Below are 26,343 nucleotides of genomic sequence, written 5' to 3' on the forward strand. Positions count from 1 at the left end.
ATTCAGAATGTTTGCATATACTAGGATTATAAAAGTTTAGTTAGTTTTGCAACATAACTCATTTTTCTAACTCTAATACTGGTTTAAGGTTATTTTAAATATAAGTAGATCGTTCTAAATTGAAAACCATAATTTATAAATACTCAATTCTTTTCTAAGGGTGAAACTTTATTTTAAGTTTTTTTGAAATATGAAATTAAATAAGATACATTCTAGAATATTATGTGTTGTCCTGAAAGTTAAGGGGACTTGGGGTAACTAAAATTCTGTAACTTTGGGTTGGGTAAAGATACACTTAAAATAAAGCATTCCCTTTGTAATTCAGATCCATTCTCAACATATTGGTGTTGTTAAAAGAATGTATAGAAAGTTTATGTAAATATTAAATTATTTTAGAGTATTTCCTAGTCTTAAAAGTACTAATGCACAGTATATTAATCATAATGATAGCAGTTTGAAAGTTTGATACTATATTCACTTAAAACTTAACTGTGGGGTGATGCCGATATTAACATTTATGTCTCATTTCTTTGCAGCAAGGAGTGAATAATGCTGAAAAATTTGACTATGTAAGTGCAATATGGAATTCAGTTTTTGTGCTATATTTATATTCCTTATATATTTGTTTTTTGACTAATACTTTCTAATTTTCGTTTACAGGTGATGCAGTTTTTGAATAAGATGGCTGGCAATGAATATGTTGGATTCAGTAATGCAACGTGAGTCTGACTTGTGGCTTAAGTTTTTTATAATAGGCCAAGCCTCTTTAAATTAACAAAAGTAACTAGATTATAGAATCTATTTTAAATGCTGTCTTGCCCCACCTGTCTCCCTATTGTAATACACAGTATACTTAGAATTAATCTGTTTTCCCTTGTTGGTCCTAGGGTTTACTTCAGTGAATAAATAAATGCTTTAAACAGTTTTGATAAACTTCTTGTGGGTAATTACAGAATTAGAAAAGAACCCAACTGTACCTTAAATTGCTGGTAGTTAGGGATACCTGGGTGGCTCATTCTGCTCAGGTCATGATTGTAGGATCCTGGGATTGAGTCCCACACCCTGGTCCTTGCTCAGCAGGGAGCCGCCTTCTCTCTCTGCCTGCTACTCCTCCTGCTTGTGTATTCTCTCTCTGACAAATAAATAAAATCTTTTTAAAAAATTACTGATAGTTATTCAGTTTTCTTTTTGCCTGTGATACATGTTTTGTCTCTCTCTCTTTTTTTTAAAGAATTTATTTATTTACTCATTTTGAGAGCAAGAGAGCATGCGAGCTGGGGTGGGGCAGGGGGGAAAAGAGGGAGAGGAGGGACAAGCTGACTCTGGGCTGAACTAGGAGCCCATCTCGGGGTCAATTCCCATGGCCCTGAGGTCATGACTTGAGCAGAAACTAAAAGAGGCACCTGGGTGGCTCAGTGGGTTAAAGCCTCTGCCTTCAGCTCAGGTCATGATCTCAGGGTCCTGGGATCGAGCCCTGCATCCAGCTCTCTGCTCGGCAGGGAGCCTGCTTCCTCCTCTCTCTCTGCCTGCCTCTCTGCCTACTTGTGATCTCTGTCAAATAAATAAATCAAATATTAAAAAAAAAAAAAAAAGAAACAGAAAAAAGAAACTAAGAGTTGGACACTTAACTCCCTGAGCCACCCAGGTTCCCCTGTCTTACCTCTCTCAATTTCTCTGCCTGGCTAACTTGACTTTGACCCCAATTTTTTAATTTTGAAATTTGCCAGTCTACAGAAAAGTTGAAAGAATAATGAATATTTGGATATTTTCACCTATATTTTCTGATTAATATTTTTGTCTCATTTGCTTTTCCTCAACCTCTTTCTTTAAATAGAGGCATTTAAAAACCTGTCTCTCTCTCTATATATGTACATATATGTAAATATACATGATTATGATGGGATTTTTTTTCCTGACCTAATAGAACAGCATTTCACCTTTAAATAACTCAATGTGTGTAGTCCAAGAATAAGGACAGTCTCCTACATAATCATAATACCATCAACAAATTTAAGATCACTAGCATTAATTTAAAAATATCTTTAATATGTAAATGTCCCCAACTGTCCCCTAAATGCCTGTTACAGCCTTTTTTCCCTGGGAATTAAGGTTCATGCAAGGCATTTATGTCTCTTTTGCTTTATTGAAATAGAAGAGTCTCCCTGCCCTAAACCCTTGCTTCATAAAATTTTATTAAATGGCTTTCTTTGAGGAGTGGCATTCACTTTTTTTACCAAGAAGGAATTAACTAAGTTTCTCTGTGAAGGACCGGATAGTAAATATTTCATAGTAAATATTTCAGACTTATGGGCCACAGAGACTCTGTTTCAACTATTCATTTCTACTGTTTTGGTAAGAAAGTAGCTATAGACAGTATGAGGTGGTGTTCCAAGAAACTATTTATGAAAATCTGGCCCATGGGCTATAGTGGATATTTTCTGTTTTGAATAGATCTGTTGTTTCCTGTGGTTAGATAAAGCTGAAACAGTTTTGTCATGACTACTAACTAGGTGATACTTTGTACCACATGTTTCAGGAGGCAAAAATTTTCTACTGTACCAACTTTTATTCATCTGCTTAAATATCTTTGCCCAGAAGTTTTTTGTGAATCGCATCTCATCTCTCTTCTGTGGTCTCATATTACCATATTTAATTGAGCTTACTCTGTGTCTCTCTGCTCCATCACTATTATTAGACTCTGATCTCCGTTAGACCTGATAGAATATCTTCCAGTTCACTTTTCTGGCAGGTAATAGGCGCTTGATTTAGTGTTTGTTGAATAGAGCCAATGCTGGGCATTGTGGTAATTGCTAAGTAGTTAGTGCACTATGTTTTTTTTTAAAGGCATGGCAGGTTGACAAGTTTATTTTCAAGAGCTTTCCACATTCAGCATGGTTTTTCTGACCACAGAAACTTTAAAACGTCTAGTTAGAGAGGACTGCCACCCCCAACTCCATGATCGATAGTACAAAGTGTGTCACCCATGGTTCCTCTTGTCAGCAGCCTTCTGGACACTTGTACGTTGATTTCTCAAATGTGCTGCAAATTGAATCTGTCTAAAATTAAAACTCATTCTCTTTCTTCTCAAACTGCTCTGTGCTCCAGGGTTCCCATCAGTTGATACCATGATCCTTTCAGTAGACTGCATTAGAAATCTAGACTTTTGTCCAGACTTCATTCACCCTGTTTCTCCTCTTTCCCATCAGGTTGGAAGATCTGCTGAACTGCTCTCATGTTTGATCGTACCTCTCCTTCCATTTCTATCACCACCACCTCAGTTCAGGCTTTCAGTGGCTCTTAACACTCCAGTCTCCTAAGAACATCAGTCATCCTTTCTTTTTCCCTTTTCCCAAACTGATGTTAGAGTCACCCTTCCAAAATATAGATCTCACAAGGTAATTTGATTGGAAGCCTTTAAGCTTTCATTTTGTTGGCAGTCAGGAGCCATTTTTAGCATTTATCGGTTTTGATAATGTGGTCCTAGTCTCCTTTGTTAGTTTGATGTTTCTCCACTCTTTTCCATGAACCCTATTTCCCAGATACATCAGAATATGTGCCATTCTTCAGTGAAGTTCTGTCTTTTATACTTTTTATCTTTGTGCTACATGGAATTTGCCACTGCCTAGGCTTCCTCCTGAAATCTGTTAATCCAACAAATGCTGAAAGGCCCATTTCATTTGTCCCTCTCTCGGTGAAATTTCCATGCATTCCCTCAGTTGGAATTGATTATTATACTTTTTGAGGATCCAGAAGATTCTGCAACTTTTTAGTGTATTTTTTAATGGTGGAATATCTGATAATTTTAAAATTAGCTTCTTTATTCACAAAATATGGAGATTAGAAAGGGTGTACCTCACTTCAGTCCTTTTACAGCTGAGGAAGTAAAGGCTACAAGAATTGTCGCTTAAATGACTTCCTCAAGACACATAGCTAGCCTGTTTGACAGAACTGGGACTGGAACCTAGCAGTCTTGACTCTTAGGTCAGTGTTCTTTATGCTGTACTTTGCTGTATAAATTAAACTACAGAACAATCATACTCTTATATGAAATAAGTAGAGAAATTTTCTAAATAGAGTAATTTTCTTTTCTTCCTAGGTTTCAGTCTGAAAGAGAAAGTGGAGATCGAAACTTTGCAATAGGATATTACCTAAAAGAAAAAAAGGTTTTTGAATTTTTGTTTCTATTTCAAATTATTTTATTTAATAAAATACATTGAGATATATGCTGAGAACTCAGCAACAACTTATAAGCAACTACCTATTACTATTTAAGTGCAGAAATTTTTGTAAAACACTCGAGTTAATGGTGTGTCAAAATGGTAGTAATATTAAATCGATTTAAAATCTGGCAGTATTCAAGTATTTGACTAGTTTTATTAATGCAGCTTTTGCTTAAGGATTAACCCATTTTTCCAAAAGTATAATGCCAGACTATTGTTGATTAAATTGGATTTTTAAGTTTTAAGAGTGGTCCAGTAACTTAGTTTATGAATTATGAATCAGTTTATAGTATTTAGAAATCTGTATGTGACGTAGTTTTATTTTATTGTTCTTATATTTCATGTTTTTTCATGTTTGTACTGTTTACAAATTATGTGCTGTTTTCTCAAGGTGAAACATTTGTCTACATTTTAAATTTAATCTCTGTGTGTCTTTTAGTTATGTGCATATATTCTTGTTTTTAATTGCCTTTCTGTTTTTTCAGTGTTTTCCAGAAGGCACAGACATGGTTGGTATATTAGACTTCTATTTCCAGGTAATTTACTTTAACTGTATGACTTGAATATGTAAATAGGCGTGTCACACTTTGCAGAATCATGGCTCCAGGTTAAGACAGAATACACTTACCACTGACCTTCCCGAAAAGGCTTCATGAAAGATAATTTCATGTCTTTTTCTCCTAAAATGTCATGCCTCAGAATGTGAGGGAGTTTTTTTCTGTAAAAACACTATATTTAAGAAGTGTCAAAAATGATGTATAACTCTAGAAATTTGCTTGTCCTTATTTAAACTAAGCTGATTTCTTAGCTTTTCAATTGTGGAGAATTTGTTTATCAGAGTGTTTATATTCAGCATCTTGAAGAGGCAGTTTCTTGGTTGGTTTAATTCATTTTTGCAGTGTCATATGATGGGTTTTTTTCTAAGTTAAAGCAGCTCTCCGCATTCGTGAGAGAGGTGGGCCACACACATAATCTGTGGTTATAGAACTTGGTTTTAAATAACCTTCCAGGACAACTCTCTTTTCTCCCTGTGTTTTCAGTTCATTTCATTCCTACAGATATAGTAAGATTGGACCTTCCAATGGGCTATAATGTCAAGCTACATAGTAACAAATTACTTTCCATTGATTTCTAAATTGAAATCAATTGATTTCTAAATGTAGTTAACCTTACATTTATCTGTCTGTACTTTTGAAGATGTGCTTGAATTTAGAATTTGTAATTTTCAAGAATATGTAAGGAAGATTGATAATGAAGTAGATTTTTTTTTTTTAAAGATTTTATTTATTTATTTGACAGACAGAGATCACAAGTAGGCAGAGAGGCAGGCAGAGAGAGGAGGAAGCAGGCTCCCTGCTTAGCAGAGAGCCTGATGCGGGGCTTGATCCCAGGACCCTGGGGGATCACGACCTGAGCCGAAAGCAGAGGCTTTAACCCACTGAGCCACCCAGGCGCCCCATGAAGTAGATTTTGATGGCAGTTTGTCACCTGCTAATGTAAAGAATTGTGAATCAAGAATCCAAACTGTCAATATAAAATCAAGGTCTAATCTGGCCACTTTAAAAAAAAAAACCAAAAACCATGTGACCTAATTTCAGTTACTTAGGCCTTGTTTCATTATGCATAGCACATGCTTACCCTAACTTTCTGCATTACATTGAAGATAACATGAGATGCTTTGTGTGAAATTCCTTTGAATTCAAAAGGTATTATATAAAGTATAGTGTCCTATTTACTTATATCCAGTAGCCCTATTTTTTGCCCTAGCCCGTACGAATTTCTTCCATACATTAATGCTGCTTTTCCTTTGGTATACATACTTTACTTTGGCTACCACAGCCTAGGTGCTACTAATCTACTGTGAAATGTCTGTACTTCTGAGCAAAAATGAAGAGAAGGCCATAGAAGCCTTACTTTTTTGGAGAACGGCTACATGTAATTGAACATCTGTCAGGGTATCAGGAAAGTACTTTCAGATTGGGATTTGTAAAATTAGTAGTATATCATTTTATGACAAACAAAATTCCAAGTAATACCAAGTATAAATTGGGAAATAATCATTGGAATTTAAATCTTATTTATTTTAGAAAGTTTCATGATTAAATCTTCTATAAGTCTTTGCTGTCTGGGTCAGTATAGTAAGTAGGTTTTCTAGTTTCGAAAAATAGGGAAGAGATTTTTATACAAATAAAAGTAAAAGACAAAAAGTGGTTCCCTGTCAGTTTCCTCATGCACTGTAGCTAGTTTTCCTTCTCGCTCTCCCAGACCCCTTTTGTGCCTCTTGCAGAATCTTGAACGGTGGGTAAGGAAAGCTTACAAGTTGAGAACCTAGTCTTTTCCTCCCGCTCCCTCTTCCCATCTTTGTTCTCCTCTACTTCCTCTCCTACCCCCACAGTTTTGGTTGCTGTAAAGGAAAAATGGAGCATATTTATTGTTTCCATTTTACGGGTAAATTTGGGTTTGCTATGATAAACTATTTCCATTATTTTGACTGTATTTAAATGTGAAAATTCTGAACTATACTGCACCTGGAGTTTGCCTTTTTTTATTGATTATAATTTACCCAGCACCCATAATCAGTATCAAATAAATATTTGAATATTAATAAGTGATTTAAAAGGTAGCATTTTGATTTAGGCACACAATATCAAGGCTAGAGCGATCTTAGAGTTTTCTTCCCTTAATTTTTTACATATTGCTACACAGGGATGCTGAACTTTGCCATAGTGAAATGTCAGGCATTTTAGCATTTTTTTCGTTGAGTGGTAATTTCTCATGTAGATGCTGTCTATCATACTGCTGATGTGTGTTGCTTTATCTTAAAAAACATCATGGCTCCTTTTTCTTTTGATTTAAAAACAATTGTTAATGTATCCTACAGAAAGTATTAATATTTAAACAACTTTTAATATCATTTGGGCAGTTACAAATGTTAGTGCTTAAGGGCTGGCTCTTCCTATCCTAGTTTTGCTGTGAGAAGACTACGTAACTGGGCAAATTGGGATAAACCTTAAAGGGGCTTGAACTTCGCTCAAATGAAAATCTTTGGAATGTTATTAAGTTATTTTAAAGTAATCCCCTTAGAAGAAAGATTTCAGATCTGTATAAAATACCAGATGAAACAGATTACCTTAGAAGTCAACTGCAGTACAAAAAAGAGTGTAAACCTAGATCTTCAGACAGTTTTTTCTTCCTTCTAGTTATGCTCCATTGAAGTAACTTGTGAGTCAGCCAGTGTGATGGCTGCAACGCTGGCTAACGGAGGTTTCTGTCCGATTACTGGGGAGAGAGTATTGAGCCCGGAAGCAGTTCGGAACACACTGAGTTTGATGCACTCCTGTGGCATGTATGATTTCTCAGGGCAGTTTGCTTTCCATGTAAGTAATTGTTTGATCTCAATTTTCTACGGCAAGAAACTAGTCTGGACTAGTTCTTTTAAAAATACAGTTTGAACTTTGGTTCTAAAGCTGAACAAAAAACAAGAGAGACTTGTTTTTAAGGTTAATTTGTTACAGACTTGGTAAGGAATAGAGTTAAGCAGTCTACCAGATAGTCTTGGGTACTTGAAGTTTAATTTATAGAACTGCATGACTTCTGTTTCTAAGGCATTCCAGTGTACACGGTTAGTATAGACTTTCTTTGCTTTCTCTTGTTAATATTTAGCATTATGGTGATTACATACTCTCAAGAATTCCTTACGTTCAGAAGGTGCACATAATTGTGATGTTTAACGTCTTTGGTTATTGTCGTAGATATTTTAAAGCACTTGAAGTATATTTAACAAAAATATACTGCATGAAGCTCTGTCGTGCTCTTGTGAACATTTGTGTACACTTGTGAAATCTATAGACTTTGACTCATTCTGCTTATGTGAAGACATAATGCCCTAAAAAAATTTTACTTGAAATTTGTAAAACAGAAAAATAGAGAAATGCAGTTAATGTGTTATCCACTACTCAGCTTCAGTAATTATCAATGCATGACCAATATTGTTTATCTTTATTTCATACTCTTGCTGTAGTTTAGTATGTAATTCTAAATGATAAGGACGTTTTTAAAAAACTGTAGCAGCATTATTACATTTAAAAAGATAAAAACAACTTGGTCTCTAATAGCTTCAAAATATTTAGTGTTCAGCTGATCTGGATTGTCTTATAAATTATTTTCTAGTTTGGGGGCGCCTGGGTGGCTCAGTGGGTTAAGCCTCTGCCTTCGGCTCGGGTCATGGTCCCAGGGTCTGGGATCGAGCCCCACATCGGGCTCTCTGCTCAGCAGGGAGCCTGCTTTCTCCTCTCTCTCTGCCTGCCTCTCTGCCTACTTGTGATCTCTCTCTGTCAAATAAATAAACAAAATCTTTTAAAAAATTTAAAAAAAAATTATTTTCTAGTTTGACTTGGGATGCAAATAAGGGACATACACTGTGATTGGTTTTATCTGTGTTCTCCGCCTTGACCTTCTTTTTTCTTGTTTTTAGTTGAAAAAAAAAGCGGGGGTTATTTATCCTGTACAGTTCCTCACAGTCTATATTTTGTTCCTTTTATCCATACCATTGTCCTTTGTATCTTGTATTCCTGGTAAGTTGGTATATCCCATTCAGGTGATTTTTTTTTCCCTTAGGTTTTATGCAAGATTACTTCTAGCAATAGATACTCAGTATCGGAATGTTAGTAAGCCATTAGTGAATACTGCCCTCATGATATTAATACTATCTTTTATCATAGTTACTGTCAAGTGTTACAGAATGCAAACTTAAAAGTTTTGAAGAGGATTCATTTAAATTACCATCTTATTTCTCTTCCTCAGACAGTTCTCTGACAGTGTATCAGAGAATCTTTTCAATTTTTTAAAATTTTTAAAGATTTTATTTATTTATTTGACAGAGAGACATAGCGAGAGAGGGAATGCAAGCAGGAGGTAGAGAGGGAACACAAGCAGGGGGAGTGGGAGAGGGAGAAGTAGGCTCCCCCAGGCAGGGAGCCCAATGTAGGGCTTGATCCTAGGACCCTGGGGTCATGACCTGAGCTGAAGGCAGATGCTAACGACTGAGCCACCCCTACAGAGAATCTTTAAAGACGCTATGATTTCTCATTGTTCTCTAGTCATAGAATATTTTTTTCAAGGTAACTTTTTATACTTGAATTCGTATTTATTATAGAATTAAAAAATACAGGCTAAGAGACTAAAATAAAAACATGCATAGCCCCACAATTTGTGATGTAATCGACTTTAATCCTTAGATTATCTATCTTTTCAAATTTTTCTATATTCAAATATATTTCAGTTTTTTAATAGTGTTTTCTCATTTATTGTTTATAAACATGTTGAAAGATACTTTTCCACAACATTTGTAATGTTAGAATTCTGTGTGTATGTAAACCATAATTTTTAAGCCTATTCCCTTATTGTTGGACATAACCTTTCTTTTTTTAAAATGTTAACATGAAAATCTTTTTCTTCAAATTATTTTCAGGTTGGTCTTCCTGCAAAATCCGGAGTTGCTGGGGGCATTCTTTTAGTTGTGCCCAATGTCATGGGCATGATGTGCTGGTCTCCTCCTCTGGACAAGATGGGCAACAGCGTTAAGGGAATTCATTTCTGTCATGTAAGCATATTTTCTTAAGGAAAATAGTGGTCATATTAGTGGAACAGCCAGTGATTCCATTTTTTAAATTTTAATTGCAATATAGTTAATATATGATGATATATATGAGTTTCAGGTGTACAATCTAGTGATTCAGTAATTCTATACATTATCCACTGTTCATCATGACAAGTGCAGTCTTAATCCCCTTCACCTATTTCACCCATCTCCCTACCCTCCTCTCTGGTAACCAGCAGTTCTCTATAGTTGTGTCTATTTTTAGTTTATCTCTTTTTTCCCCCCTCTTTATTTGTTTTGATTCTTAAATTCTATAAACAAGTGAAATCACATGGTATTTTTCTTTCTCTCACTGGCTTACTTCACTTAGCATTATGCTCTGGATTCATCCATGTTGTAGCCAAATAGCAAGATTTCATTCTTCTTTACGGCTGAATAATATACCATTGTGTAAATATGTACACATCACTTCTTCTTTATCCATGCGTCCATCATGGGCACTTGGGCTCTTTCTATAGTTTGGCAATTGTAAATAACGCTCCAGTAAACATAGGGGTGCATATGTCCCTTCAAATTTGTGTTTTCGTATTTTGGGGGTAAATGCCGAATAGTGTGATTACTGGTTACAGGATAGTTCTTTCTTAACAATTTTTTTTAGACTTTTTAAGGAAACTTCATACTGTTTTCCATAGTGGCTGCACCAATATATCAGTTCCTTATATATTTTAGTACTAACCCTTTATTTTAATAGGTCATTTGCAGGTCTCGTTCAATAGGTTGTTTTTAGTTTGGTTGATTGTTTCCTTTGCTGTGCAGAAACTTTATTTTGATGCCGTCCCAATACTTTATTTTTGCTTTTGTTTTCTTTGCTTCAGGAGACATATCTAGAAAGATGTTGACTGTAGTTCCTTAATCCATTTTGAGTTGATTTTTGTGTATGGTGTAAGAAGATGGTCCGCTTTCATTATTTTGCATGTATCTGTCTAGTTTCCCCAACACCACTTATTGAAGAGTCTGTCTTTGTAAAGCATTGCATATTCTTTCCTACTTTGTCAAAGATAAATTGACCATATAATTATGGGTTTAATTCCGGATTTTTTGTTCTGTTTCATTGATATCTGTGTCTGTTTCCGTGCCTGCACCTTGCTGTTTTATTATGGCTTTCTAATACAACTTGAAGTCTAGAATTGTGATACCTTGGTTTTGTTCTTTTTTAAGATTGCTTTGGCTATTTAGAGTCTTTTGTGGGTTTTTTGCAAATTTCAGGCATGTTTGTTTTAGTTCTATGAAAAATGCTTTTGGTATTTTGATAGAATTACATTAAATCTGTAGTTGGCTTTGGGTAGTGTAGACATTTTAACAATATTTGTTCTTCCATTCCATGAGCATGGAAATGTCTTCTCTATTGCTTTGTGTCATCTTCATTAGTGTTTTAGAGTTCAGAGTACAGGTCTTTCCTCTTTGGTTAAGTTTATTCCTAGGTATTTTATTATTTTTGGTGCAATTATAAATGGGATTTTTTTCTTACTTTCTGTGGTTTCATTATTAGTGTGTAAAACTAATAATCCAATAGCATTGGATTTCTGTATATTGATTTTGTATTCTGTGACTTTACTGAATTCATTTATCAGTTCTTTGGAGTCTTTAGGGTTTTCTAGAGTATCATTTCATCTGCAAATAGTGAAAGTTTTACTTCTTTGTTACCAATTTGGATGCTTTTTGTTTCTTTTACTGTCTGATTGCTGTGGCTAGGACTTCCAATACTGTGTTGAATACAAGTGGTGAGAGTGGACATTTTTTCTTGATCTTAAGCGAAAAGCTTTCAAGATTTTTTTTCCCTATTAAGTATGATGTTAGCTGTGGGTTTTTCATATATGGTCTTTATTGTGTTGAGGTATATTCCCTCTAAACCTACTTTGATGAAGGTTTATATCATGAATGGGTATTGTATGATGATGACCATATAAGTGGAACCATCTAGTGATTCTTTTTTTTTTTTTTTTTTTTTTTAGTCATTTTGATAGTTTTTTGCTTGTTGGCATTCTGCCTGACTATCTGCCAGTTACTGGGGCAGCTGTGGAAGTACTCATAGAGGAGCTTCAAATTGCTTCCATCAGACAGTTTCCATATATACTCATTCCCACAGAAAATTACGTTTGAAGCTGATGTTTTAATTGTCATGGTTTTAAATAGTTTTCAGTTTCCAAAAGCTCAACTAAAATTATTAAACTTGGAAAGGTTTAAATTTAAAGCCCAACATAAATTAAGAATATTATAGTTTATTATATCATCATTAATCTTCATGTTTGAATATCTTTATCCATAAACATCTTGAAAAGTCTGTTTTTTGAGGACATAGGCCCTGCAAAATAAAATTGTTATATTAGTTCAGTATTTTATGTTATCCAAGTTTGCTAATATTTCAGCTTCTGCTGCTTCATAGACTCTATATTGTGTGCCATAATTTTTCTGCAATTAAAATTCTCAATTAATTTCTCAATTAAAATTCTGACTTATTTTTCAGTTTCTTATATTTTACAAAAGCTAGAGGATGATGTTGGATTGCTTGTAGATTATAACCAGAATATTGATTTATATTTTTGTGGTGCTTTACGGTTATTTGATAGAATAGTTCTTTCATATGTCCCATTTTATAGGAAATGAAAGTTGAGTAATTTGATGGTTGAGTCCTAGGGTCATGCTAGTAAGCAGTGTTCTCAAAATTTTTGTCCCTGTCTTCTTATTCTGATTTCAGTTCCCTTCTTGATTCATCATCTGCTTTATTAACATGCAGTGGTGTTGTCCATGAGACAGTAGTTAAGTTGGACAATATTAGTGTGACTTTTTTAAATGTGAAAAAACAATGGCCAATGAATAGCCAATTTCTTTTTTTTTTTTAAGATTATTTATTTATTTATTTATTTGACAGAGAGAGAGAGAGAGATCACAAGTAGACAGAGAGGCAGGCAGAGAGAGAGAGAGGGAAGCAGACTCCCTGCCGAGCAGAGAGCCCGATGCGGGACTCGATCCCAGAACCCTGAGATCATGACCTGAGCCCAAGGCAGCGGCTTAACCCACTGAGCCACCCAGGCGCCCGAATAGCCAATTTCTTACACCTGTTCTGTTTATTTACAGGATCTTGTTTCTCTCTGTAATTTCCATAACTATGATAATCTGAGACACTTTGCAAAAAAACTTGATCCTCGAAGAGAAGGCGGTGATCAAAGGGTAAGCAAAATTCTTATTTAGATTATTATGTAATATTTTTCTAAGAGAGAGAGAAAATGAGATTCACCTGTTTGAATAGAACTTAGTTTAATTGCTGGTGGCCTCATTATTTGCTAATCACAAATGAATGTACACAAATTCTTGGCACATTTACCCTGGACGCGATAGTATATAGATGTGGCTGTTTTATTTAAACTGGTTAGCCTAGCAAGCAGAGTTTACCCACCACCCATTTTCCTGCTATTTCAAGCAATATTTTTAAGAATTGATTCTGTTAAAAAGAAGAATTGATTCTGCTCCAAGAAAGCAACATTGGAAAGTGCTACAATGCTATAAAAGAAAGCCTTGGTTTTTTTTTTACCCTTAATATTTATCAGTTATAGTCTTAAAAGTTTATTTTGATGTGGATGGATCTGTAAATGGGAAAAGGATTATAGTATTAGTGAAAAATCTTTCAAAGTCTCATAGTTTTAGTGGCCACTACAGATGAAATACTTTCTATAAAAAGTGTTTGATACAGAATTCTTGACACTCTTATTTTAAAGTAATATTTGTTGATTTATCAGTGTGTTTGGCTTCATATTATTGTACATACTTTTTTTAGAGCTAATATTTAAGAGTCAGAACTTAATTTCAGAAACAAGATTTATTGTCTTCATAGTTACTCACTGGAATAAGGACTTGTTTTGAATTTTAATTAAATTCCTTTACATCCCATTTGGAAAATGTTGATAGTAAATAACTAATTAGACTTGAAGCTAATATGAAGCACTTAAAAGTAGAAATTATTTTTATGCATAGTAAGAAAACTTTCCTATTGTTAGTTCCAAAGTAACTTATAATAATATATGAGAATTATGCAAAGCCAACAGAATAGAAACTTCCATGAGCGTCAACATGAGTAACATGGAACGAAACATCAAATGGTGGTGGGTGAAACGTTAACAGATTTTAATAACATTCATTGAAAAATACCGTTTTATAGCTTGGACCTTTCTTCACTCAAGTGCACTAATAAATTATGTATGTTGCTTGAACAACTAGCATTCCTTTGGACCATTGGACTATGAAAGTCTCCAACAAGAACTTGCTTTAAAAGAGACAGTATGGAAAAAAGTTTCACCTGAGTCAAATGAGGACATCTCTACAACTGTAGTATATAGAATGGAAAGTCTGGGAGAGAAAAGCTAAAGAAATGGGTTCTAGTTTCAGAATGTTCTTCACTTAACCTCTCAAACATCTTTAGCTTTTTTGCATACTATAAATATTTATTTGAGTTTTTTTGTGTTCTCAACCTTGGGTGCTGGAGCCATAAAGCTTTTTTTCCTTTTAATCTTTTGTATAAAGATAAGAGATTAAAAAGTGGATTTGTTGGTCTTTAAAAAAGTATTTATAAATAAGTAAAGCAAATTTGCTTTATTTTTAAAGATGCAAAAAGGAAAAAATTCCTTTAAATTTTTTCATGGTATAATTAAAATTTTAACTTAATCCTCATTTTAAAATAGTAAGAAATATTTAATTTTTTGGTTCTAAAACCCACGCATTGAACTCATAAATTTAGTTACATTTTGTTTTTTCTTTCCCAGTTTTAAAATTTACATGATGTCTATAGGGGCAGTAGAATGCTATTTCTATGCTAAATGCAAAACTAAAATAAGGCAAAATTAATCCCAAATTATTTAATATAGCAATAGATTATAAAATTAGCTTAAGTTTACATTTTATGCCATTTTTAGTGATAGATTGCCTTTAAATTTTTAAAACTTCATTTTAAATTTTATCAAATAGTTTAAAATATAAATCGTGTCTGTGCTTTTTTTATTTTGCAATTCTCTATGTTCTGTCAAAATTGTCATGTACAGGAGTGTTTTATGTTACTAAAACATTCCAGCCAAAGAATTTCAGAAGTAAGATAATGACATTTCACTGTTAAAAAGCTATAATGGTTACTCAGAAGGAGCAACAGTGAGTGTCCTCAAGTGAGATGTTTACCTGAACAGTTTTATTTTTGTATTACCCACGTTACTTTTTCTATGTTATATTTAAGTATGAATGGTGAAGTCTTGGGTTTTAGCTTTTAATATTTTTATTATCCTAATAATTTCACAAATGCTAATTAATCTTATATGATAAATTATAATGACATCTCATAAAGTTTGTTTTGTTTGAACTCTTAGAATAATTAGGAAATGAATTCAGTCTGATGGTAGGAAGTATACTACTAAAATGTTAGATCTGAATCCTTTTGTTTGGTTATAAAAACGCAATATTGAGAATCAAAACTTGTTTTTAAGAGAAGGACTATTTTAAAAATTTACAATGTTTAAAGTCTGTCTTGGCAAAGTGATTGTAAAAATTCTTGAGGACCTATTCACACTTCTTCCTTCTTCCAAATATCTCTTCGGTGTTCTCCACAGTATCCCATACCTGCAAGGTGTTTTTTGTTTTTGTTTTTTTCATTCTTAAACTTGTAGACTTTGGAGGGGCAGTGATGGGTTCTCGGGTCTAGAAGAACTTGATAGTTGGTTTTTTTTGTTGTTGTTTTTTTTTTTAAGTGTCATGGCATATATATATATCTATGAAAGTAAATAATAGTGTAATAAAACAGGTTTCACTGAGTAATTTAGATACTGCTGTAAATATAAATACAAAAAACTTGATCATATGAAGTCTGGAACTTGGGAACTGTGATATTAGAAAAAGAAGTTCCCTTCCAAAGGTGTTGGTCAAAAGCTTTTTGAGCTAACTTTAAATAATTACATGTTAATTTTTAGAGGATTTTATCAAGGATTTTATGGTTACTTGAATATTTCTCTGATGTAAATATGCATATCTCACTGGATGCTTCTGATTTGGCCATTTCCAAGGGAGAGGGTTTTTATCTGAAGCCCTCACCTCTGCAACGCCTTTTAACGGTGTCATTTGGACTATGAGTTCCACCAAAGCCATTCGCAGTTGGGGAATGTCTTAATTGATAGATTGGGACAAAAAGCTTTATTTTTTCTCTATGCTCTAAATTGTTACATTTTACTATTTCATTTGGAGATTGGTTTTACTTTATAAAATGAAAATTTAACGTTTCCTATTGTGCCCATATGTATAGATTTCAAAATTATGTTGTTAATGTATGGCACTTACCAGTGAAGTAATGTTGTCTAAGCTAACTGTTTAAAGAATCTTGTGAGGGTGACTATCCAGAAATTTTTGTAGGAAGTTATCCAAATGGAAGAAGACGGAAGATACTGTGAATAGGCCCCCAAACTTTAAGAAAAAAAAAAAAAAAGAAGGAAAATCTTTGCCAGATTTAAGGACATTCTTTAAATCAATTCCTTCAGTATTTTTAATGCCTTTTCAAATAAAGTTCTTGAAAAGTACCCAGTATTGTGGATTTAATGTTTCATGCCATTACGGATTCTTGATATTCAAGCATTTAGAAGTTAGCACATTTGATTTTCTTTTTTTTCATTATTAACATTTCGTTTGAAATGCATATCCTTCCTGAAATACTTTATTTTAGCATAAATGTTGTGCATTTTATCTTAGTGTTTGGATTAAAACATTTGTGTTATTTAGCTTTCTTTCATTTGCTTTGTATATTTAATAATGTACCTTTTATTTTCCAGTATGCCTACTTTTTGTATTGTACAATAAATTTATTTTAAGCTGATTTTATTGTTTTTTTTTTTTTTTTTTTTTGATGAAAGCAAGCCTAGCATTTTAAGTACAACAAGTAGTTGGAATTTTAGCTTACAAAATTTCTTTTATGAAGATACTATTAAAATGTTTTATATTTTTAATTCTGAGCCTGTTGTGAAGAGATACTGGAAATACTCAAAAGGGCTTTGTTTGATTTTTTTTTTGATTCTTAAGCAAAGTATAGAGTTGGTGGGGTTTTTTGATGGAAAGGACGTTTTCCTATTGGTTGTACTAGAAGTATTTGAATAAAGACTTTTCTCCTAATTTTTTTTTGTTGTTTTTCCATTTGACAACTGAAAAAAAACGGTCTACCCTGTATGCTGTTTATGCTTTCTGAGGAAGAGTATCACTGATGTTACTCACTTGTCAGTGTTGTTTTACCTGTTGTCTAGTGGAAGAAAAACATGCTAAACCAAATGAAGAGTATCATAATACTGCTTTAGAGTTGTCATTCACAGCAGAATTTATATTGAGTGAAATAACCAGAAATTCACCTTACCTACGTTTTAAGGAATTTAGTTTTCAGAAGGAGCTTACTTCCTTCTTTATGTTTACACAGCACAGTCCAAATTATAATGAGGCTCCATGCATTGTACAGTTGACTCTCAACACAAGTTTGAACTGCATGGATCTACTTGTATGATTTAATTTATAGTGCAGTACTGTAATGTATTTTATCTTCCTGATGATTTCTTCATGACGGTTTTCTCTTACTGTAACATACAAAATAGGTTCAACTATGTTCTTCGTAAGGCTTGTGGTCAGCGTAGGCTATTAGTAGTTAAGTTTTGGGAGAGTCCAAAGTTACGTGCAGATTTTCAACTACATAGGGACGAGTGTCCCTAACCCCCACCCCAACATTGTTCAAGGTCAACTGTACTTTAAATATTCTTGTTTGATCTCATTTGTATCCATAGAAGATGTCCCAAATATATTGTAGAACTTTAAAACTATTTGAAAGGGAAATACATTGTTTATAAGAATTTGTATTTATCTGTGGGATTTTTTATAAAGTTCTTTGGGGGCTAGTAAATATGGAGTTCCAAGTGTCATGATATATTAAAAATGTAATGTTTCTGATTGCTTACTTTTAAAGATACACTTGGAATTTTTTTGTTGTTTTTAATCAGTTTAAAGGAAAGGGAGAGGTGACTCAAAGAGCTTGGTGGTCTTGTCTGACAGTGCAGAGTTTTATAGGCATGTACGTATGTAGAAACAAACACTGATATATTCTGAAAAGGTATATATAAATTGTGCATGTTATGTATGTATTGTTTGTGAGTACATCTATCTAAGTCTGTCTTTTTATCTGTCCGTCCATTTACCCATCCGTCCATCCATGTTCTGAAAATCAGCCACAGTCCTTTCTACATAGTATGTTATGTGTAAATGGTTCTTTGCTTTATTCCTATTCCAAGTTTTATCATAGAACTCTTTAATATTGTCGCTGCCCCCAGGATTTATAAAACATAACATATTTTACTTGTTCAACTTAACTCTAAAGATTGTACTTTCTTTTTTTGTGCCTATTCACTACCTGCACTGTCAGAGTAAGAGAGTAACAGTATCGGGGAACTCCATAAAGGGGAAAACAAGAACATCAAATTTCATGTGGAAAGTTGACTTTATGGCAGTTTCTAAGATTTATTATATGGAAGGATTATATTCAACTTAATGTACTTCTCATTTTGAATAGCTTATGGAATAGTTTTATTCTAAAAATTGTATACAATTTTTATTTTAAGAATGCGCTTTACTATTCATTTGTGAAATTGGGGTATTTTTTCTAATCAATCTTGAAAATGCTAGAATACAGTTTTTTTTCAAAAAGTAACATGATTTCTGCTCAGTTCCTTTACTGTTTTATATTAAGTGTAATATTCACATTGTGTAATAAAACCAAAACTGGATGTTGAAAGATACAGCTGTTAGGATGCAACATGGCCATCCTTCAGATTTTCACTTAGATTTATTCTGGATAGACTCTACCTTAGTCCAGTCTCTGTCATGGAGTTCAAAGGCAAAATTAAACAGGAAAATATATTCAAGTTAATTAAGTTCAGCCACTTTTTTTTTTTTTTAAAGATTTTATTTATTTATTTGACAGAGAGAGAGATCCCAAGTAGGCAGAGAGGCAGGCAGAGAGAAAGGAGGAAGCAGGCTCCCTGCAGAGCAGAGAGCCCGATGCGGGGCTCGATCCCAGGACCCTGAGATCATGACCTGAGCCGAAGGCAGCGGCTTAATCCACTGAGCCACCCAGGCGCCCCAAGTTCAGCCACTTTTATTTCAAGTTGTAATATAGTTAAGACATTTGTTTTTTACACTGCATAGAAATGGAAGGAATTTCATTGGACTGGGAGAGAATTTCATTGGACTTTTATCCTTCTCCTCTCTTCCCCTGCCCAAGTTGTTTATCAAAGTGAATTCCATGCAGATTTGAAGAAATTTAGAGTTACACTTAGTCTGTTTCAGTTTAGTTTTTAAAACTACTATAAAGGCATCTAGGGAAAAATCTATCCAACATAAATCAGAGCGGGCGAAACTTGATGTTAAAGAGTCATTAATTTCTTAAATAGTAATAGAAAAGATACTTACTTTTTAAACAGAAGATGTTAAGGAGACCAGTCATAAATCTTTGTATCTAATGAAGTGATTCTATTATACTATAGTTTTAAAATGTTCTTTTTATTTATATTTTGAAATATGAAAGGTCATTAATTTTAAGGTTGACTTTACCATTAGTTTTGTGGATTTTAGATCTACTATAGTGATTTTTAGAAGTTGTCGCTGTAGAGATTTTTAAGATAAATGTAAAGATGTAAAGCCTATGTTGATTAGACGTCATAATGGCTTTCTAATCAATTACATTAACGTTTGACTAAAATGAATAACACAAACTAGCACTTGAGGGCATTGTTTTTCTTGGTGGTATCTTGTATTTTTTTGCATAAATTACTTTTTATTGAGAACTGTTGTGTATGGGGTTAGAAAAGAACAAATTTTGATTCTTGGTGCCAAATGCTGCGATGAACTTGAAAGAAAGAGTATGAAGTGACAAATTTTGGCAGTTGATCTTAAAACACCATTATTAGACTTTCAACTCTAAATCTCATTTACTGACTCAGAAATATTAAATCTCAATGATAAAGAACAGCTTGGTATATCTATTTTTAAGCCAAATTTTGACATCTGAGGAGACGATTTTTCTGGACATAGTATTGTTAAAAATAATGATTTTTTTTTTCATTAAGTATTTACCTTGCTAAATAAAATATTTCCAATGCTAATACCTCAGATTATTGAAATTATCTATCTGGAAGGCTTAGCTTTTAAAAGGAATAGTTCTTACTGATCAAGTTTTAGGTTTGCTTCCATGTTAACATGACTGGTAATTTTTGTTTATATAATGAAAATGTCCTCTGTCCAGTAATTCCACTTGGTGCCCTGAGTTACAGTTTTAGTTCATATTCTGTGAGCAGCTGAAGAATTTGTTTTATTTTTAAAACATATTTCTACCTTCCTAATTCTTTGATGTTCTTTCGCTTACCATAATCTTGTAATTTATTAGAATTTCTTAATTGAGGGGCACCAGGGTAGCTTAGTCAGTTAAGTGTCCGCCTGTTGATTTCAGCTCTGCTCATAAGCTTGGGGTTGTGAGATCGAGCCCTGAGTCAGGCTCCGCCGTGGGCCTAGAGTCTGCCTAAGATTATCTCTCTTTGCCCAGTTGTATGCACACACGCTGTCTCTCTAAAAAATAAAATAGATAAGAATCCCATAACTGCACTTGTGTGCAAACCCCCACTTTTCCAGGTTGCTTAACACCTTTGCTTTCTCAGTTAACATAAGTACAGTATTTTTTTCTCTGCCTTGATGGAGTTGGTCTGTTTTGTGTCTTGTTACAATAGCCTTTTGTGTATTGGTTATTTGTAATGAAAAGCATAATTGACAATAGTTAATATGACTGTAAGTTATTTGGCAAACCATCCCATCAAAAAGGTAGTTATAATACTTGATTGTATTTTTCTAGTAAACAGTCTTAGGCCGCAGTTTATAAAGACTAGTAAGAAGTGAATGTAACAATTATACAGTAGTTCTAAAAATAAAGCACTACCCTGGAACTTTTGAAAGAAAGGAAGTATAGCAAAAATGTGACTCTAAAAATAAATGTTGTACCATTTGCTTTTTAAAATAAGTTTCTTTGGGTTTAGTTAAATATATAAGTAAAAAGGTTAAATAAGCAAAAGGTTATTGGAGTTCTAAACAAATGTTCTCTAGAAGAAAAATTTTTTTCTTTGCAAGTTAATTTTTCCCAGCATATACTATGCAAAATATCTGGCTAGTTTCCTTTGTTCTTATTTTACATATTTGGCCCAGGGCGTCTCAGTTGTCAGTGTATTTTCCATCACGTCTCTTGTCCTTAGCTCCGGTGTCCATTTAATAGTTCTGGGATTTTTATTTCTTCTTTATGAAGGAAATTTATACTGCTGTTCTTGAAAAGCATTACTTTTTAAAAACTTTTGTTGACTTAGAAATGTTAACAACTTAAAATTGTGTTATTCTTTTAAAAAAGTATGCGTTTCTTCTCAAAATTTAAACTTAAAATTTAAACTTAAATTAAAATTTAAATTTGAATGGCTGGCTCTTTTCTCCACAAGTTTATATAGATGAGAACCCGAACTTCTAGGAGACTGGCTCTCATGCAATATAAACTGCTTGTTTTCACGCTATGCTTTACTAAAATTAGAAGGGTCGGAAGTACTCCCGTCGGTTATTCTGTCTATTCATATTTGGACCATTCCACTGGAAAATTCAGATTGAAATCATGATCTTTCGCCTCTTGCTAAACTTCTCTTTCTCATTACTACTTTTCATTATTTTGTATGTGCCTTTCACAAATGATCACGAAGGGGCAATTACAATTATCCTTTGAGGGTTCATTTAGTTCCATTATATGAGATTAATTATGTTGTATAAAACCATGGTATAAATTATTCATTGGACTCCATCCATATTTTGTTGTTTTGTTCTCTCTCACAGTCACAATTAAAGATCCTAATTGAAAAATTCAAAATAAGTCAATTTCAAATATTCTTTTTTAACTTTTTCCTGTCATAACATATTTTTGGCTGAAAATGAGGTAACATAAAAATTATATCAAAGTTACTCAAAATGAGTTTTCATTTTCAAGCCTTCGTATTGTGATATGTTCATTTCCAAATCTTTTAGGTATTGTTGACATTGGCCATTCTAGAATTATTTTCTTTCAAAAGTTAAAAACATGAGTGTTAAAATTCATGCTTTTTTTTCATTATGATATAGAGTCTACTGTTGATAATTTCATATTTTACCTTCAACTTTGAATACAAAATCTGAGTCCAGGTCTCTGCACAAGATTTACAACATAAAGAAGTGAACTAAATAATATTGTTTCTACTTTGAATTGAAATGAATGTTACATTTTTTGCACAATGAAACTTTATTAATATCTCTTGATGAAATTATAGAACAAGTGGTTTTGTTAAGATTCTGTGGGGACTAATACAATTAACCTTTTTAAATCATACCAATAAAATATTCCTGCCTTAATGTCTCTTCTTTTTACCTGAAAGAGAAGCTTTAAAGCGTGGTTTGAAGGAGGTGGGGGAGTAGAGCTTAACTTTCTACCTACGTGTTTGTGAAGTGTTTCAACTAAAACACCGTATTACAACAAAACTTAGAGTACCTGTGACTTTATTTCACCTCAAGGAGAAACAAATGAATAAGAAAACTAATTTGCTATGTTTTCAGCCAAGTAATAAAAACTTGAGAAGCCTTAATTTTTATTTTGTCTCTGTTGTGCACTTTTATTTTACATCCACCATATATGTCTGCCACAGAACCAGCACTGCTGTTTGTTGGTATCCCTTACACGAGGGGCTCGATCATGTAGTGGTCATGTAATGGTCTCATGTATTAATGTAATTACCTTATATTTGGAGACTCTGGATAGAGGGCTGTTGCTATGTTTGCATATGGAGTTTTGTAGTTTTGCCTTGCAAAAATCCCCATTCAGAGCTGTTGTGAATTTTAGAATTTTGTTTTAGTTAAGGAATTAGAATCTTCTGCAAAAGTTCTCAATAAATTGAAACTTGGGGTTTACCCGGTGCTTTTTGGACTTAAATAGGATCAGTAAATGCTGGAAGTTGGACATAGGATCTGGGTGGGTAACCCAGTGTGATACAAGGCATGACTTTTTTTTTTTCTTTTTGGCATGAACTTCTGAGTCTTGATTTCTACCTTAAAAATTTACATAAATGTTATTCTCTTTTACCTGTTCTAATTTTTTAAAAAGACTTTATTTATTTGACAGACAGAGATCACAAGTAGGCAGAGAGGCAGGCAGAGAGAGAGGAGGGAAGCAGGCTCCCAGCCAAGCAGAGAGCCCGATGCGGGGCTCGATCCCCGGACTCTGGGATCATGACCTGAGCCAAAGGCAGAGGCTTTAACCCACTGAGCTACCAGGCGCCCCTGTTCTAATATTTTTTTAAAACACAGTATTTACTACAAGTTCTGTGACTAACCTTTCTCCAGAGATGAAGTCCAGCCGGCTTCAGGAAGTGTACCATTATCATTCACTCTGACATAGGTCATGGTTAATCTATAAAAAGTCTTAATCACGGGTTTGAATTACCATTTGTACGTAAAGTTGGCAGTGATTTCAAGAAGAATGTCTCATTTACGCCTGCCTCCTGTACGCAAAGATCTTGGAAGTCTAGCATTCCTTTCCCAGTCCCTTGTCACAAGCCTAGCAGTGTGTAGACTAGAACTGAATATACAGTGATCCGTCCTCAAAGGTGTGGGCCAAAATGTAGGTAATCTGAGTTTGCTCAGGCAGTCCAGTTTGCTAACCTAGGGATCTTGCAGTTTTCTGGAGACTTACTCTTTGGTTTTCAGTGTCAGTGATTTCAGTCAACTCTAGCAGTGGTGTCTGCCCAATACAGCATCAGCAGAAACTTGATAACATCAAAACTTGAAAATTATAAAAGCATAACTTTTAGCACTTACTGTACTTACCATGGGTTAACCAGGGCAATGTTTTGAGAATTTTTTTTATCCCCCTAAAGTCTATGAAGTGGGTGCTGTTATTACCTCTGTAGATTTGTATAGATCTTGAAAGTTCCCTGAAATCACAAAATTCTTAGATCTGTAGAACCAGGATTTGCCCTCAGACAGTTTTGGTTCCGGAGCCCATTGTTTTGACCACAGACTATATTATTTCCCTTTGAGCAACTTATGCCTCCTTGTTAAGAAAATTGGAATATTCCATGAAAATTTAAGGACAATAACAATTTCAGAGTGCCTTGACAGAACAAAAAAAGGGGAATTTCATGTTGGACAAGGTTATTCCTGTGAGAATGTCAGTTTTCACCAGAACGTATATAACGCGGGTGGTGTCTCCATCACACGTCGCCGATATCTCCGGACAAGTGAGAAAATTAATTCCAATGTAATTTGACCATACTAGACAACAAGACAGAGAAATAATTTTTGAGCTTAGCTTTTTATGTGTTTTTCATTACTTAAAAGTTTCCTTATTGTATATTCCTACAGCATTAAATCTAAATTAGTGTACTGGCACTAAAAGCTGATGTTTATTATAACTCTTTTAAGCTTAGAAGATTTGTTTTTAAATCTTTGTGTCGTGTCTTCTCTAAGTGTCTGTTAGCTAACCTCAATTTATTAAAACCTTAATAAACCCTGACTCCATAAAGCTTTTCATAGAACTCAATTGTAGGGGTTTTTATTGATCTTATATATAAGAGTTCTAGGATCCGAAACCTTGATATCCAAAAACGAATTCATCTTTGTTCACATCTGCACATATCTTTAGAATAACATTTTTTAGACACAAATAGAATCATTCAGTGATAAACAAATTTTGTATTCTCATCTACAGTCATTTATAGCTCTTGTATATGCATTTTATTTTAATGATAATGTTTGAGACATTACAATTTTAATGATAATGTTTGATACAAACAAAATCACAAAAACATGCCTGTGTACTGAACTATGAAGAAAAACAATTCTGCTACTAAATTATATCTAAAAAGATAACTTCTACCTATCCCAATGCCCTTAGTCAGGGAAGCTGATAGTAAATGTACCCATTTTCTAATTAAATTGTTCTTCCAATATTGCTTTTATAATAGTGTGGTAGGGTATAAGAGTGGTCAGATACTTCATTCTTTTTATGAAGTTTCTTTTCCACTGAAGTGGCTCTAAGAAAGTGGCCAGCACTCTTCTGATTTCTTAGTTTCTAGGTCCCCCATTCAGTACTATTAGCCCCTGTTTACTTAGTTATCCAACAACTTTTCATCTATTCTGTATACCAAGAATTTTGTTTTCCTCGTTTTTTTTTTTTCTTCTTCTTCATTTCTGGCATTACATATAGATCTACCAATGTCTCAGATTAGATCCAATTATGTAATTGCAAAAGTACAACTTTTCAAAAAATTTTTTTCCTACTGAGAACCAGTTATCTCTCAGTATTTCAAGAGTTTTTGTTTAAGCAGCACACAATTAGTTTGAGATATTTAGTCAGTTTAATTTGGTGGAGTAGTTCAGACTTTATACTTAGCTTGAGCATTATCCTATTGTTAATTCACTGATTGCTTCTTCATTCAGTCAGTATTTGTCTCCCGCCTGATACCTGCTAGCTGCTGCGGAGTACTTGGGATGTGTGATAGTGAGCATGGTCAAGACTTTGCCTATTTGCAATCTAGAAGAGGATGCAGATGGTGAAGGAATAATTAATATTTAGAATGGTGATAAGTGATTTGTTCATTTTGATACATGTAGATCTAGTACATTTTAACTTACTACGGAGGCGAAATGGTATATGCTAAATGACACTTTTTATACACCTATACAACAGACTCTGAGATAAATGTACAGCGTAGTTCGAGCATAAGAACACGCATACCAGTCTTCACTAAAACTTACCTCTGGGAAGGAGGGGACGGAGTGCACGGAGAATACTCAGCTGTATCTATCACACTTTATTTCTTTAAGAAATAAGCAAATATGAGAAATGACAGAAACATGCAGAGTGCCAGCAGAGGCTGTAGCAAAAAACAAACATTTTGTCGGTTGAGTAGGTACGGCTGGTTTTTTCTGAAAGGTGATAGTTAAGTTCGGGCTGAGTTAGAGGAAGGGTGGGGGTTAATACGATAGCTTGCCTTGAAGGCCCAGGGACAGGAAGGAGCGCATGGTGAAGGTGAAAGAAGGCAAAAATGATGGGAGAAGGGGTGAGGCAAAGTAACAGGAGATTGGCCCTGGATGAGTCTCCAAAGACCACGTGAGGTAAGGTAGGCTTTGTGTCTTAATGTGCATTTGAACTGTTAGTGTGTCCTAATTTTAAGATGCAGGATCTTAGGGCACAACCTCAGAGATTGGTTTGATATCTGCATTTTTAATAAGCACCGCAGGTGTTTCTGCTGCACACTGTTCTCTGAATACATTTGGGGAATATTTATGCAGGATCTTGCTTGCCACATTCAGAGTTTTGGACTATTTAAGGTGCAGTGGGAAACTTCAGGGCTTGTAAGAACGGGAATG

General features: G+C 34.0%; 1 protein-coding gene across 3 annotated transcripts in view; it reads left to right on the plus strand.

Moving 5' to 3' along the window:
- Positions 1–26,343, plus strand: part of GLS (glutaminase) — an 81,811-nt gene that overhangs the window by 37,518 nt on the left and 17,950 nt on the right. Inside the window, exons 8-15 of one of the 3 annotated variants that reach the window (XM_046018501.1) lie at positions 537–569; positions 661–719; positions 4,097–4,163; positions 4,706–4,756; positions 7,421–7,597; positions 9,691–9,822; positions 12,955–13,047; positions 14,092–17,007. In XM_046018501.1, the coding sequence (XP_045874457.1) occupies positions 537–569; positions 661–719; positions 4,097–4,163; positions 4,706–4,756; positions 7,421–7,597; positions 9,691–9,822; positions 12,955–13,047; positions 14,092–14,238 (759 nt within the window). In that variant the 3' untranslated portion in view covers positions 14,239–17,007. Of the gene's footprint in view, positions 1–536; positions 570–660; positions 720–4,096; positions 4,164–4,705; positions 4,757–7,420; positions 7,598–9,690; positions 9,823–12,954; positions 13,048–14,032; positions 17,008–26,343 lie in introns of those variants that run through there. The other 2 variants (XM_046018504.1, XM_046018500.1) reach the window with 2 other exon arrangements.

This window comes from Meles meles, chromosome 9 (assembly GCF_922984935.1).
Source record: "Meles meles chromosome 9, mMelMel3.1 paternal haplotype, whole genome shotgun sequence".
Taxonomy (NCBI): Eukaryota; Metazoa; Chordata; class Mammalia; order Carnivora; family Mustelidae; genus Meles; species Meles meles.